Source organism: Cercospora beticola, chromosome 2 (genome assembly GCF_033473495.1).
Source record: "Cercospora beticola chromosome 2, complete sequence".
NCBI classification, from domain to species: Eukaryota; Fungi; Ascomycota; class Dothideomycetes; order Mycosphaerellales; family Mycosphaerellaceae; genus Cercospora; species Cercospora beticola.
The window spans coordinates 3,122,154-3,136,098 of record NC_088936.1 but is presented as its reverse complement, the minus strand read 5'-3'; the positions used below and the strand labels follow the sequence as shown (position 1 = coordinate 3,136,098).

At 52.8% G+C, this 13,945-nt stretch overlaps 8 protein-coding genes across 8 annotated transcripts; 4 read left to right on the top strand and 4 right to left on the bottom strand.

Annotated features, from left to right (window-relative positions):
• Positions 1–92: 92 nt before the first annotated feature.
• RHO25_003161 (uncharacterized protein) lies at positions 93–688 on the top strand (the record flags this gene model as incomplete). The annotated part of the gene is made up of 2 exons (XM_065602361.1): positions 93–96; positions 156–688. 2 exons carry the CDS (start codon positions 93–95, stop codon positions 686–688), a joined length of 537 nt encoding a protein of 178 aa, XP_065458433.1.
• Positions 689–1,095: 407 nt separating this feature from the next.
• RHO25_003160 (uncharacterized protein) lies at positions 1,096–1,523 on the bottom strand (the record flags this gene model as incomplete). The annotated part of the gene is made up of 2 exons (XM_023598682.1): positions 1,096–1,337; positions 1,397–1,523. The coding sequence occupies 2 exons, from the start codon at positions 1,521–1,523 to the stop codon at positions 1,096–1,098; spliced, it is 369 nt and encodes a 122-aa protein (XP_023455902.1).
• Positions 1,524–2,230: 707 nt separating this feature from the next.
• On the top strand, positions 2,231–3,623 carry RHO25_003159 (uncharacterized protein; the record flags this gene model as incomplete). Its single annotated transcript, XM_023598681.1, has 3 exons — positions 2,231–2,450; positions 2,498–3,439; positions 3,496–3,623. The coding sequence occupies 3 exons, from the start codon at positions 2,231–2,233 to the stop codon at positions 3,621–3,623; spliced, it is 1,290 nt and encodes a 429-aa protein (XP_023455121.1).
• Positions 3,624–3,640: 17 nt separating this feature from the next.
• RHO25_003158 (uncharacterized protein) lies at positions 3,641–4,516 on the bottom strand (the record flags this gene model as incomplete). The annotated part of the gene is made up of 1 exon (XM_023598680.1): positions 3,641–4,516. One exon carries the CDS (start codon positions 4,514–4,516, stop codon positions 3,641–3,643), a length of 876 nt encoding a protein of 291 aa, XP_023455122.1.
• A 562-nt stretch (positions 4,517–5,078) lies between these two features.
• RHO25_003157 (uncharacterized protein) lies at positions 5,079–6,908 on the bottom strand (the record flags this gene model as incomplete). The annotated part of the gene is made up of 1 exon (XM_023598679.2): positions 5,079–6,908. The coding sequence occupies one exon, from the start codon at positions 6,906–6,908 to the stop codon at positions 5,079–5,081; it is 1,830 nt and encodes a 609-aa protein (XP_023455123.1).
• An 848-nt stretch (positions 6,909–7,756) lies between these two features.
• On the top strand, positions 7,757–9,446 carry RHO25_003156 (uncharacterized protein; the record flags this gene model as incomplete). The annotated part of the gene is made up of 2 exons (XM_023598678.2): positions 7,757–7,829; positions 7,891–9,446. 2 exons carry the CDS (start codon positions 7,757–7,759, stop codon positions 9,444–9,446), a joined length of 1,629 nt encoding a protein of 542 aa, XP_023455124.1.
• A 582-nt stretch (positions 9,447–10,028) lies between these two features.
• RHO25_003155 (uncharacterized protein) lies at positions 10,029–12,050 on the top strand (the record flags this gene model as incomplete). Its single annotated transcript, XM_023598677.1, has 4 exons — positions 10,029–10,128; positions 10,183–10,424; positions 10,482–11,300; positions 11,370–12,050. The coding sequence occupies 4 exons, from the start codon at positions 10,029–10,031 to the stop codon at positions 12,048–12,050; spliced, it is 1,842 nt and encodes a 613-aa protein (XP_023455125.1).
• Positions 12,051–12,149: 99 nt separating this feature from the next.
• RHO25_003154 (uncharacterized protein) lies at positions 12,150–13,495 on the bottom strand (the record flags this gene model as incomplete). The annotated part of the gene is made up of 4 exons (XM_023598676.1): positions 12,150–12,355; positions 12,408–13,140; positions 13,186–13,259; positions 13,315–13,495. The coding sequence occupies 4 exons, from the start codon at positions 13,493–13,495 to the stop codon at positions 12,150–12,152; spliced, it is 1,194 nt and encodes a 397-aa protein (XP_023455126.1).
• Positions 13,496–13,945: the final 450 nt, after the last annotated feature.

Here is a 13,945-nt window from a genome sequence, read left to right as displayed (position 1 = left end):
AGAAGATGGCGACCCCCAAGAGCAGTAGGATAATGCGCTGGCTCTTGATCAAGGAGCTGTCAGCAGCGCGAAGAAGAGAACCAAGAAGAACCATGAGTACAAGACCGCCGATGAACCTTCCAGACAGCAGACGCTCGCTGATACTAAAGCCCAAGTTATGGCTGAGCGAGATGCCGCTGGAGAGACCACTCGGAAGCACTATCCTGACTACAAAGATTCCAATGCTTCCTCCACCGAGAAAGACTTTGACGAGGCTATTGAGCAAGAAGAGGATGAAGGCGCCGGAGAAGAGCTCAGTGAAGAAATGAACACAACCGCCACTGACGCCCCCCAAGAGGATGACACCGAGTCCGAAGCATTTGAATCCGAATACGATACCGCCAACGACACCGATTCAGATGACCAGCTTATAGACCCGCGAAGACACGCGAGAGAGTCAAGGGATTCCCGAAGATGCAGGCATCTATTTAACGAAGATGGGTCGCAGACTGCGGAACAAAGCGCAGCAGAAGAACTTGTGGATGAAGACATGGACGAAGACGAGGAGGAAGAACTGGCAGCAGAGCTGCATACTGCGCAGACTTCGCGGAAAGGCCAGCCTGATGCCTTCCTCTGCATGGTGGCCAATATACGCGAGGTCTTGCTGCGCAACATCCGGCAGTGGCAATCGAGACACAACAAGATGTGAGCTGAGGCAGACCCGTAGAATCTTGCAACTGCGAAGCGCGAGCTCGCAAGATACGGCCAGAATCCAGACGGTGTTATGTTCATGGATGGGGATGAGGAGGAGCACTTCGGAGATGAGGGTGATGGTGGAGACAGCGGCAAAGAAGAGACTGACGAAGATGAAGATTGCTTGCCTCCGAAGATCGGATAGAGGCCTCTGCTCTCCGGCATGACGAAGAGACACGAGTGGGCTGCAGAAATCTGTCGGAGATGCGACTATAACTCGGTTCAAAGACGGTCTTCTTCCAGAACCAGTAGTTCTTCGCCGGCCCCTAGCATGACGGAGAACGATATATGTGCCGCGGGCTCTGTGTGAGATACGAAACAAGTACCCTCAAACCGCAATATTGAGAGCGAGACGTATCAAGCTCATGGTTTCTGCCCATATGAGGCTTCTAGTATCGGCGGTAGCTTCTGTGTAAGGTGTTCGACTATAGCATCCGGACCCTGCTCAACTTGTAGCCCGTGTGGGATGGCGTAGGTGATGATATTTGGGTTGACGCCTCGGGCGATGCTCAGAATTTGTTCTGCTTCTTCGGCGCTCCACATTGATGCACAAAACAAAAGGTCAGGCTGATTTTCCCTCACGGCTGCTTGCACTTCGTCGATTCCTGCAAATTCGAGTCAGACTTGGGTAGATATACAGCCGCTTGCTGCTGGCTTCGCTTACTCTCGCAGTTGTGGAGGTGTTGAATCTCGTATGTGTCTTGGAGATTTTGAGCCACACGTCCAACGAGGCGTTTTGCTCGCTCTGGTGCTGTATTCACAGTGACTAGCTTGAATGGTCCTTTAGGCATGTTCGTTGATATCATCGTCAGTAAGAAGAGCTGTAGTGTCAGTAGCGCAGAACGAAGTGCTGCAGGAGGGACGGGTGAGGTGAGATAAAGACGTCAAGACACAATGTGTCGTGGTTAACGCCGAGCAGCATGTGGCGGTCGGTCCAGACCTTGGTCCCGTGCCTTGCCATTCCGCGGAAAGAAGTTCAGTGACCTTCGGCTTCCAGAGTCGGGATTACTCTCGAGCAGCAGAGAGGATCGAGAATGAAAGTCGATGGAATATTGATGGATCCTGGGAGGTTCTTGGACGTCCGAGAGGTTATGTCCGGGCATTCGGAGGCGCCTCTTGACTGATAATTGCAGCTTGCTTCATGTGCACAAGCTGCTCCCTGGACTTTCGCCCGGGTCACAAGAGTTACCTGACCTACTGCAGAGATTCGAGTTGCACAAACAAGTCTCCAAAGGCAGTGGTATTGCTGTGGAAAGGGCGGCGGCGAGCTCGGACGTGGAGGAACTGTTCCACTTATCTCCGACACCTCGGAGAAGTGCTTCACCTTGCCGAGTTGTAAGCCGAACACGCACTTCACTCCATCGCTAGCGAGATGTCGTCAACTATCTCTTTGAGCAAGAGCGATATCGCGACGCGCTGGAATATACAGTAGAGCAGTGCAGTGCGGCTTTGAAGACAGGAATCGAATCAGCTCCTTACCTTTCATCCTGTTGCCAAGATGACGACCACCACCAACGGCATCGACGAAGGACTCGCGTCTGCCTTCAGACAGCACCTGCCAGATCTCACCTCTCCTCGCTTCACAACTTCGGCTCAGCAGAGTCCATATGAATACTCTGAGGCTTTTCAGAAAACCGGACATCCACCTTGGCTTTACAAGCTTACGAAAGCATGGGAAGACCTTCTCGAGGAGCCTTTCCAGGGAGTGACAACAGATGGTATGCATCTCGCTTCTGTCCAAGAAGAAATTCTGACGTCGAGGCAGGCAAGATTCGTAACGATGTATTCCAGGAAGAAGACTTCGCAGGCGCTGAAATGGACAAAATCGTAAACGCAACGAACACACTGCTTGACAAATTAGACTCATCACAAAAGTCGAAGGTTCAGTATTCGCTCAATGCAAAAGAGTGGCGCTGCTGGTCCAACCCCGAGTTCCTACTCCGACCATTTGGCCTCAGATTGGAAGAGCTGCCGGAAGAGACAGCACAATCCATCCTGAGTATCATGGAAGCCACTTTCTCCTCGGCCGGCTATGAAAAGGCACTTGCCGCCATGCGGGTCAACCACTTCTTGGGCGAGGTGTGCAAAGTCCCCAGGATCATGAATCAATACTCGTACAACTTTCTCCTCTTCGGCAAGCCATCGGCAGAACAAGCCTGGGGCTGGTCGATTTATGGTCACCATTTGTGCCTGAATGTCTTCCTTAAAGGCAGCCAGATTGTCGTTGCCCCATACTTCACCGGAGCTGAGCCAAATCTGATCGACAGCGGTCCGTGGAAGGGTACACAGATCTTGCATACGCAAGGTGATCTGGGCCTCAAGCTCATGCAGAGTCTTCCAAAAGAGCAACAGCAAGTCGTACAGACTTACAAGCTATTGAGAGACCCCGCGATGCTACAGACCGGGGACGTTAAGATTGATCGCTGGAACCAGGACGATCAACGGCACCTGTGCGGCGCCTTTCGAGACAACAGAGTAGTGCCTTACGAGGGCGTGAAAGTGTCCGAGATGACCAACGAACAGCAGGACATCGTTCTAGAAATTGCAGAAGAATTTCTCCTTTACTACCCAGACCAGACCAGAGCGAAGCAGAAGCAGCTTATTCAGAAGCATTTTGACGACACTTATTTCAGCTGGATTGGCGGTTACGGAGGCGACGATGCATTCTACTACCGCATTCAAAGTCCGGTCATCATATTCGAGTTTGGTAAGAAGTTTAGATCTACTTTGTGTGGGTTCCTTCCGCTGACTTGGTCTGTACAGACCACCATTCTGGCGTCTTTTTGACCAACACCGAGCCCGCCAAATTCCATACACACACGATTTGCAGACTGCCGAATGCAGGAGACTACGGCCAGGTGTTCCGGTCCGAGCAAGACCGTGTACCGTAAATCAACATTGCAGACGCTCATGCCGGCATCTCAATGGCTCCGTTCGCATCTCCTCCAGACCTCTTCGCCCAAGCGGCGTACCATACCACTTCAAATCCCTGGCTCTCAGCTTCCTCCACTGCTTGCTCGACAATTTCGTCGAAGCGATCTGTATCTGCTTTGCTGCGACTGCCGCTTCTGTCGCCTTTGAGCTGCTTGAGCCAAGCCAGTCCAAGCTCTTTGCCATGTGCTTCAGCGCCTTCACCGATGCGGCTCGCGCTCTTCTTCATTCCGACATCATTCAGCCTGACCCCGGAACTATGGCTCGCGACGTCAAGTATCGCAGGCAGATCGCCTCCCAGAGTGCCTTCCGTTCCGCCTGAAGAAAGCCCGTTGCCGAGCATCTGGAACAGCTGCTTGCTCGGTGTGTCTGTCGTCGCCAGGGCTGATGGCTCGAAACAGCGATCGACAAGCAACAGCGTGCCGCCCGGTTTGAGCAATCGAAGGAGACGTCCCGTGATCTCTACCGCTTTCTCGAAGGAACTTTCACTCGAAGATATCACATGTTGCCAGTGGACAAGATCAAAGTACCCATGGATATCGTTCGGCCAGTCGTCGCGCGGGCTCTGTGCCAGGAAGCGCATGTTTTGTGGAATGGTGAAAGGTCGCTGCTCAGCGGGCATAATCGCCGCATCTGTGCCGACTAGATCTGCATTCTCCGGATCGTGTAGCTGCGAGCGGAGGTCGTAAAGCCAATAGCCATCGCCAGTGCCAACATCAAGGACTCGCATCTCTGGGCTATCGAGCGTTACTGCCTCCGCCACGAGACTGCCAAAGGCCGATTTCGATAATTCATGCTGAGCTCCGCCATGGAAAGAGCCAGCAGAGTCGTGGTCATCCACATTGGTTGACATTGTAAGCAGATTTTTGAAGAGAGATCAGCATTGAGGACAGGACGTCTGCCTCTTTTTGTGCAACAGTGACGCTCGACCCTGAGGTGACGCAGTCAGCCAACTCTATACAGCCTGCGACAAGGTACAAGTGCTTGCAGCCAGGACCTGAAACACGTCGAGCGTAGCCTGCGACAGGCACCAACATGAGCGCCTGTCCGCTCTGTTGAGACATTGGGTAGTGCAATTTGACAATGAAAGTCATACAGCATTTGTTTGCCCGTATGATGCATGCTTCGGCTTTACTTTACCTTCCTCTTCCTATGACATTTTATGATAGAATTTCAGCGTGAAACATCAAAGGCACATGTATTGACAGATGTCAACTAGCGACGTCACTCATCAGTCGTGGAAGTACTTTCGATGCACACCTGCAATACTGAACAGTGCATGCTGTTCCGGTCTTGGCAGGCATCACGTCTCGACAGTCATTTCATTAGACATTAGCTTATTCGGCAACAGCTGTATAGTAGCGCGCCACAGAGCAAGTAAGCTAATAATGTCTCATGCCATTCCTCCCACAAATCTACCAAACCTTGCCTTTCGTCTGCTTGAACTCGTTGACCTTGATATTTCGCCACACAAGAACAGCAGGTACTGCAAGAGCCAAGACTGCGGTGGCAGCGATCGTCTGATACTTCATCGCAACACCATAAGCCTGCTCGATTGCATCTCTTGCCGGCGTTCCTTTCTCGAACACCTGTTGTTCTGTGATCGAGCTCGCGATGATGGTGGCGTTGGGCTGCAATTCCGGTGGGAGGAAATCTGCCAGAGAACGGGGAAAATATTCGTTCCACAATGGAGTGCTGATCGAGTACCCGATTGCCTGTCCCACAGAGAAGAAAAGTGCTTGGATGGCGAGCACAACGGCAATGTACTGATGGGTGACGGCGGCCATGACGGCTGTTTGAGAGCAGATAGTGGTCACACCACCTCCCAGAGCAATGAGAACCTGACATACGATCATAGGCCCGATGCTATAGGAGGGCTGGCGGAATTCGGTGAGCATCCCCACTCCTATGATGACCAGTGGCAGTCCGATGTAGGCCGCCAACCACTTGAACTTGCCAGACCAGCGTATTAAAATACCGCAGATGACGCCTGTGAAGCACGAGCCGATGCTGTAAATATTCTGGACGTAGCCGGCCTCAGTGACAGAGAGCCCATACACGATCTGAGTGAACGGATTCATGAAGCTGGCCCAGATGCCGAAGGACATTGCCGATGAGAGCTGAACGATGTTTGCACCCATCACGGTGCGGTTCGTCAGGATGTGCCAGGGTGCGAACTGAATAGGGGCGAAGAAGCGTTCCCACAGGACAAAGACCACTACGAGCACGATACCGAGAACGAGCATGGCGATGATGAATGGCGTGCCCCAGCCCTGTGCTTGCCGACTGTAGATGTTGAACGGCAGGAGGAAAAGCGCCAGACCTGCGCCGAGGAAGAAGATGCCGACCAAGTCGAATTGGATGGCGTAGTACTTGATCGACTCGAACGTCGTTCGTCCCGAAGAGCCTTTGCGCAAGACTCCCTCGCGTCGAGCTTTTCTGGTGTACCACATGAATAGTGCGACCAAAGGAAGGTTCACAGCAGGCTCAATGATGGTGAAGACGCCGTAGCCCCAGCGCCAGCCAGGTCCATCCAGGAAGGCTTGTGCTAACGGCGAACCAATCCAGGTGGTTGCCAGGAATGGAGAAGTTTCCAGAGCGAACATGAATCCTCTGTTCTTGAGGGATGTGATGTCGGACAAGAAGACACTGATGCAGAGGTCCCGGCCGAGGATACCAAACCAGTAAAACACCTGGGCGCCCATGTACATCTCCACCGAGTTCGTGCCTGCCATCATGGCCAGGCCGATGGTAACGAAGAGAATCATGACTGCAAAGCCTTGAGGCCTCCCCCAGACGTCGAGTAGTTTCGCAACACCCAGACGGCCAACACCAGCAAGCAATTGCGACACGACGCCCGTTGTCGCATACAGCCCGAGTGCGCTGAAGTCACTGACAACGTAGACTTCCAGGCCAAAGCCCATCTGTTGTTGCAGCGATCCGACGAAGGAGAGGAAGACGATGAAGACCAATGCGGCGGCTAGTGTCTTCTTCGTCCATACGGTAGTAACGGCTTCGATGGCCTTCACACCATCTTGCGCGCCTTCTGTGAAACTTTCGACGTCGCTGTCGGTGGGCGATTTGGAGGGGTCGCTGCCGTCATGGGATGTTGTCCCGTCATCGTGCTTGAACTGTTCCACGTCGTCACCAACAGTCGGTTGAGGGTCCGTCTCCACTGGCACACCCACGACATCCGGAGCAGCCGGCTTGCTCCTGTTCAGGAAGGCAGAAGTCAAGCGCGACATTTTGATAATGTGCGTTTGTCTATGGCAGAGAGGAAGTGAAGTGGAAAGTGGAGGACTGATGAGATTGATAAGATTGCCACGCACCCTGGAAAGGTGGGGATTGGGGGAGCGAAAAGTGCTCAACCGGGCACGATGACACCGATGGCATCAGTAGGATGCAGAGGGCGCTTTCTGAGAGGCTCCGACACCGCCGCAATCCTTGAGAAGGCAAGAGGCTTGACGATCGATGGTGGGTGGGCAGACCTCGGCTGGCGGCTTGGCCCTCGTGGCAGCCGCTGGGCATGCGGCGTCAGTAGCGATTGATGAAGCTTTACGAAGGCGGCGTGGGAGCTTGTCTGCCCCTTGGTGGTGTTGGCAATGGGTCATTGTATCGAAGTGGTTCATCGCCCGAGAAGTCGCTGCCGCGCTGCGTTGTCGCTCGCGCCTGGCATCTGACGTTGGATGGGACGAACTTGCCATCGCGATCAGAAGGCACGCGTGCGGCGGCGAGCAACAGTGAGTGGGGAGTCGCTGTGCCGCTTTGACGGCGAGCGCAGATCGACAGCGACATCGTCAAGCGTGGGATACAAGCACGATCCTTCCATCTTTCATGTGCCAGACGATACGCGAGGAAAGGCGTGAGGTCCGAAGTGTAGCGTAGTCAGGCCTGACAAGACATGGGTGTTGGTGTTCCTGCCTGAAGCCAATGCCAAGAATCGTCGCCCGGCTGCTGCCGCTTGCGCAGAGGAAAGTCGCGTCGTTGGTCGGCGCCGCGTCTTCGCATCGCACCCGCGAGAACACCAGCCCAGCTCCAGCTCTTCGTCCCTTCCACCCTCTGCTCAGCGCTTCTCCTCACCCATACCGGCGCAATGCCGTTCAAGAAGGGCGGCGGTCACCACAAGGGCCGCAAATCAAGCACGCGCATCAGTCTCCCTGCGACAAGTATGCGACATCTCCAACCCCATGCAAGGGCACTCCAATGCTGACCTACTGATCGCAATAGGGACTCCTACACCCCGAGTGGATGACGACAACGAAGACGAAGAAATGGCCGATCAGGACGAAATTCAGTACGATGCGCCCGAACCTGATGCCGACGAGGATGAAGCCGAAGACGCTGCTACCCCTGCCGCAGACGAGGACGACGATGACGACGATGACGATGCGCCGCGAATCACTACAATACCACGACGGAGAGCGAAAGCCGCGCGGCGAGCATCGCGCAGAGGCGGCGACGACAATACCCCGGAACCTGGCGACGATGGCAGCGATGTGGGCACTCCGCAAAGGAGGCGGCGCGGACGACCGACAACAGGCAGCTCGAGAAGAACAGGAGGCTTTCGTGGGCGGCGAAAAGGTCAAAAAGACGAAGGCCCAAAGACCATTATGGACAAGAATGGCACGGTACTGGAGGTGATTGACGATGAAGCGCAAGTCGACTGGGATCCCGAAGGAGAAGAGAAGGTTGATGCGCTCGGCTTCCTCAAAGGAGGCAGGGAGTACCGCGTCCGTACCTTCACAATCATGGGCAAAGGCGAGAGGCAATACATGTTGAGCACCGAGCCCGCAAGATGTTGTGGCTTCCGCGACAGCTACCTTTTCTTCACGAAGCATCCGAAGCTGTACAAGGTCGTGATTGGCGAGGACGAAAAGAGGGATCTAATCGAGCGCACCATCCTGCCGAGCAGCTACAAGGGTCGCACCATAGGAGTGGTTGCCGCCCGATCAGTATTCCGAGAGTTTGGCGCAAGGATAATTGTGGGCGGAAAGAGAATCATCGATGACTACCGCGTTGCAGATGCCCGAGCGGAAGGCGCAGTGGAAGGCGAGCTAGCGGATCCTGACGACTATGTTCCGGACAAGCGCGAAGAGTACAATCGCAATCGGTACGTCGCCTGGTTCGGCGCCAGCGATGTGTATAAGCAAGGAGGCTCAACTGTGCCGAACAAACAAGGACCGATTGGAAAGCGCCGAAACAATATTACGCGAGAGAATTGGCAGTTCATGCATGCACGAGACGCAAGTCGCTTCAACTCGACGCTTACAGCACACCGCGCCCTGAACCAGAATGGCGTTTACGACTTCAACACGAACGCGATGTTCTACCCGAAGATTATGCAGCCTACGCATGCGAAATGGGAGTACATACCGCCTGGTGCAGACGAACCTCAAAATGGAGCGCTCACGAATGGCCTCACAAACGGACATGCGAATGGTGACTCGAGCTCCACAGAACACGACACGGAGAGTACGATCTTCACGCCTGTGCCTCCTGTGATTTCCCGGAATTTCAAAGTCATAGATACAGTATACTCCGCACCCCCAATATCTCATGCTGGGTATCCCGGGCCCGACGGCCATGTGGAGGATCCGACGTCTGGACCGAACGGACTGTCGAGTATAGCGCAGGAGCTCGTAGACGAATTGCCGCCTGAGTGCAGAGCAGCGTTCGAGGAAGCACGCGCTAAGGAGATCGGCTGGAAGAAGCAGTGGGGCACCGAGACCGACAGTGCTCATCGCGGGCATCTAAAGATCGGCTTTAATGGGTATCCTGTTTGATGTTATCAGGGCGTTAGGCGAATGAGGCGTTTTGCGAGTATCTGTGGCAAGGAGGTAAGAGCCACCTGGACTGGGTCTGATGTCCTACAAAAGGCTGCGACTACTTTTCTGGGTTCGCTTTTATTTTGAATTTGCGCCATGCGCGCTGAAGAACGTGTATGGGGTTGTAGGAGATGCAAGTAACAGACTTAGAGAGGACATCAGATCTAAGTAGTGGGAATAAGAAGAACTCGAAACGCCGCCGCTTCACGACGAATGGAGCGCAGCCTGAAGCCGGAATTCTTCCCCTCTTCTCGATTCAATGCAGCACTACCACACACTCACACGACCTCATCCATCATGACGAGCGCAGCAGCTTCTGTCGGTGGCACTGAGATGAGCAGGCGGCGAATTCATTGTCAAAGAGAGGACAAAGCCGTTTTCGGCTAAGACTTATTGGCTGCACATTCCAACGCAACCGCTCAGACAACGATCCCTTTTAGGCCACTTGCGCTGTGGCGACGACGCGCAGCGACGATTGAATTGCACTGAACACAATCTCATAGGTGTCGCAAAGGTGCGACAAGCGCCGATACAATCAATATGTCTTCAGGACTGGACTTGAGCGATCTCGGCGGGCTGAATATCACATTCTGCCCCACGCCGTTCGTTGCTGAATCAGATTTTCCCAATACGGGTGGCTGTAAGTGTTCAAGAAATAGTGCAAGACGATTCGCAGCTGACTATGAACATGCAGATCTTGGAGGGCGGTATTGCGGGAAGCTGTCTCCCACATTATCATGTTGTTTGCCATGTCCTCTGGAAAACTTGGTTTACACGGACAACTTCCTCCACTTGATGGATGCTTCGCATTGGCTCAATATCCCGAGTCTGGCGTTGCAATGCCTTCTGCTCATCACTTTCCTCGTCTTGCCGGCGGATGTTGGGCATCGGAATTACCTTGGTCTTGGACTGTGCATATCGATCATCATGGTTCAGGTACGTTGGAACTCGATACTTTCATCGTCGAAGACACACTGATCTAAAGACGAACAGCTCGGCTTCCTCATCCCACTAGGCACTAAACCCGATATGTGTCACGACACAATTACACCGAACGATATGCGCTCTTCCATGTCTTGCGCCTGGACTGGTGCGTTCCTCGTCACAGGAGCCATGGCTTGTGCTGTCTGGGTTATGCTGCGATCACTCTGGACACATCTTCGCATTTGCTGGGACTTCCAACACCAAAAGACGTTCTTCTGGGTCGCTCAGGCTGTTGGCTGGGGTTTGCCACTCTTATTCCTCACCTTGACTTTACCGATCACCGGCGTCAGCTATCGGCTTGGACCAAGTTGCGTGCCTAACCAGAAGAATTCTTTCCTGACGTGGTTCGGCTGGCTGATCGCTTTCGGATGCATCGCTGCTTTGCTCACGACGAGCACTACAATTTTCTGCCTCTGGGTGTACTTAAAAGATCTTGGAAAACATAGTCGGAGCGGGAAGGGACACTCGACGACTGAACAGAGTCGTACCGGCGATGAAAGCGTTGCACCGAACATGGAATCCGGCTGGGAAAGTCGAAACAGCACGAGGAGACTAGCCTGGACACGCGTGAAGAAAGTTCTGCTGATGCAATGGAGAAGCATGCTCCTATCGACACTCGTCATCGTCATGGTCATGTACTACGGCACAGTTTTCGTCAAGCAAACCAACACAAGTCTCGACGCAGAGAGCCCGGCAAAGAGAGAAGGACTGACCAATTGGGCCATCTGCATGGTCTTGAACTCTGGCGACAAGAGCAAATGCGATGCTTTATCGAAGATCTTAGGGCTTGATGAGGACGCTGTAATCGCAGCTTGGTTCATCGCAGGGGTAAGTTCGAATATGTGATCAGCACAATCCTAGATCAATTTTGCAAAAGCTGACAAATTGGCAAAACAGCTCGTGGGAACTTTCACTTTTCTTCTCATGTTCCGCCGGTCGATGATCGGAGGCTGGTGGTTCCTGATCCGGCATCCACGCTCATGGGGTCGTACAGAAAGTGTTGGTCATGAAGACTTCTTTATCATCGATCCTAAATCCCGGAACCAGACGAGCCTTACCGCAGATGGAACTAAACGCATGTCATTTGGCAAACAACTCCAATCAGAGAAAGAATTCGCCAACATCGACGCAATCGACGAGGAAGACGCCGAAAATGAATCTCTCAATGAGATCGAACCTTTCCCACATTCGTCGAACCGAACGCATGCTCCCCATGGCGTACCGTCAATGCTATCCCCCGTCTCACCAATCTCACCTGCTCTAGCAAACTCTTATCCGCGGCATGTAATGCATAGCGGAAATGCGACTCCTGTGTCTGGCATTTTACCCGATATTACAGAAACACCGAGGCGCCATGTGGCAGATAGCAAGACCGACAGTGCGATTTTGGGAGGTCCGCAGGCTCGCTGGTCAGATAGCACGACTTCTGAGGTGGAATATGAAGCTGGGGATGTTAGTAGGAGACACGAAACAACCAATTTGTTCGATGTGAGACATGGAGAGGAGGATCATGATGGGGAGATTGATGATTCGAGTGCTGTGAGGAAGAGAAATGCGAAGTTGGATAATATGTTCTAGATCGTTCCGTATGAATTTCAATTAATGTTGATACAGAATTTCGTGTGGACTTCATTCTAGGTTCAATGCTTGCGTCTTCCAGTCTTTGCGCTTCTTCTGTCATGATGAATGATATATCTGAACGGGTAGTCGTAGCTTCGTAGTCGTGCTGGGGTCTTTATCGAATGTGACAGACAATTCGATCGCGTGTCTTCTGCTCAGCAGAGGTGTCCAGAAGTCCGGGGTGAAACTCGGATCGATGCTGATGGTGAAGGGCGTTGATGCGCTCGCGGTGGTGATCTCTTTGAAAGATTGGCGAGAATCGTCTAGAATATGCTGTTAGCCAACGTATCATTCCAGTTCCGTTGATCATCTTACCATCACTATCCGACGAATCGTGTACTTCCCACTCAGCAAAGACATTTTCATACACCTGCACTTCGTCTTTCCTTTCCCGAACAATGGGCCGATTGAAATGGTTACTTTCCAAGACGTGCAAGGCTCGGGGTGCAGGTCTTTGCATGACGAATGTTGTGGTCTTCAGTTGTGCTTTGATGCAGTAAGATCTTGGAAGCTGCCATATACTGTCTTCCACATCGGTGGACTGATTTCGTACGAGCATGAAGAGTAGGTCGATCTTTGTATGAGCTTGATGCTGCCCTGGATATATGGTCAACGGCGCAGGTTCTTGACCAATAACGCCAATTTGGGCGGTGCCTAATGCTTTTCGAACCATTTTCGTCGTTCGAAGCACGTATTCCTCTGGATAGTCTTCAGTCGGGATTGGCGGAGGCGGCGAATGTAGAGCTGGAACATAGTCGAAAGGCCTCGATGCTGCAGCGATACGGTCTCCTTTTCGAAACGCAGATGCGACGATTTTGTAAGTGATCTTGTAATGGACTGCAGGGTCGGTAGAAAAGTTTTCCGACCAACGCTTCTTTGCCTGTTTGGAGTTGATAGAAGGCGGCATGCCTTGAGTAGAGGATCCACGTGAATACTCATTTCTTGCCCCTGTGTCAGGCTCCCATCTGGCTAAGGTGAAGTCGAAAGGGATCTCGGTTTTCGATTTTCCATTTTCCATTGGGCCGTCGAATAGAACAGACGATACGAACTTTGAAAGTCAGTCAAGATCTTGTGGCACGCCGTGTCCACTTACTGCATATTCTTGGGTATCTGTATTCGACTGTATGGAACCATTGACATCATTGGCGATTCTCGTTTCGATTACGCCTAGAATGCATATCGTCGTCAGCCCAAGACTCATCTGGCCGCTCACGACACTTACCTTTGACAATCACTCTGTAACGAAGTCCATTTTGAGGTTTCTTGGAATGGAAGCATGCTCGGCCGACTATAGGCTGACTGCCTGTGAAGATCTGTGTCTCTGACTGTTGCCACGAGACGCTCGATGTAGCATCAAGATCAATCCGGGCTTCTACTGAACGCGATGGGAGCCAACGAGGCATCGAGGCTGATATGCTCTTACTGTGTATGAACGAGCAGAATTGGTAACTGCAGAAGTTGCCACATTTTCATCGCGTGGCAGGATCGGCGCGACCATAATAAGACGGTTCCATCGTCCAACACAGCCGCACGTCAATGACCCAGTCATCTGGTTCACTGTGGTACAAAGCCATCATACACCTCATCAGACGTAGTGCGATGAAGTGATTTGTGAACATGAAAGCACGGAGGAGACGGAAGCATTGGCTTCCACTTCACTATAGCGTTCTCGGCCGTTGTTGATATCCTTGCGCAGGCGCCATAGGTGATTCGGTCGCGGAGGAATTGCCTAGGCTTGGTGGAAACGGAGGAACGTTCGTCGTCTGACAAAGCGGAGCTGAAAAGACGTCCCGTCAGCAGAGGGCCTCAGCTTGGCAGATGATCCTCGGCATGAAGATTAGTGATAACGAAGA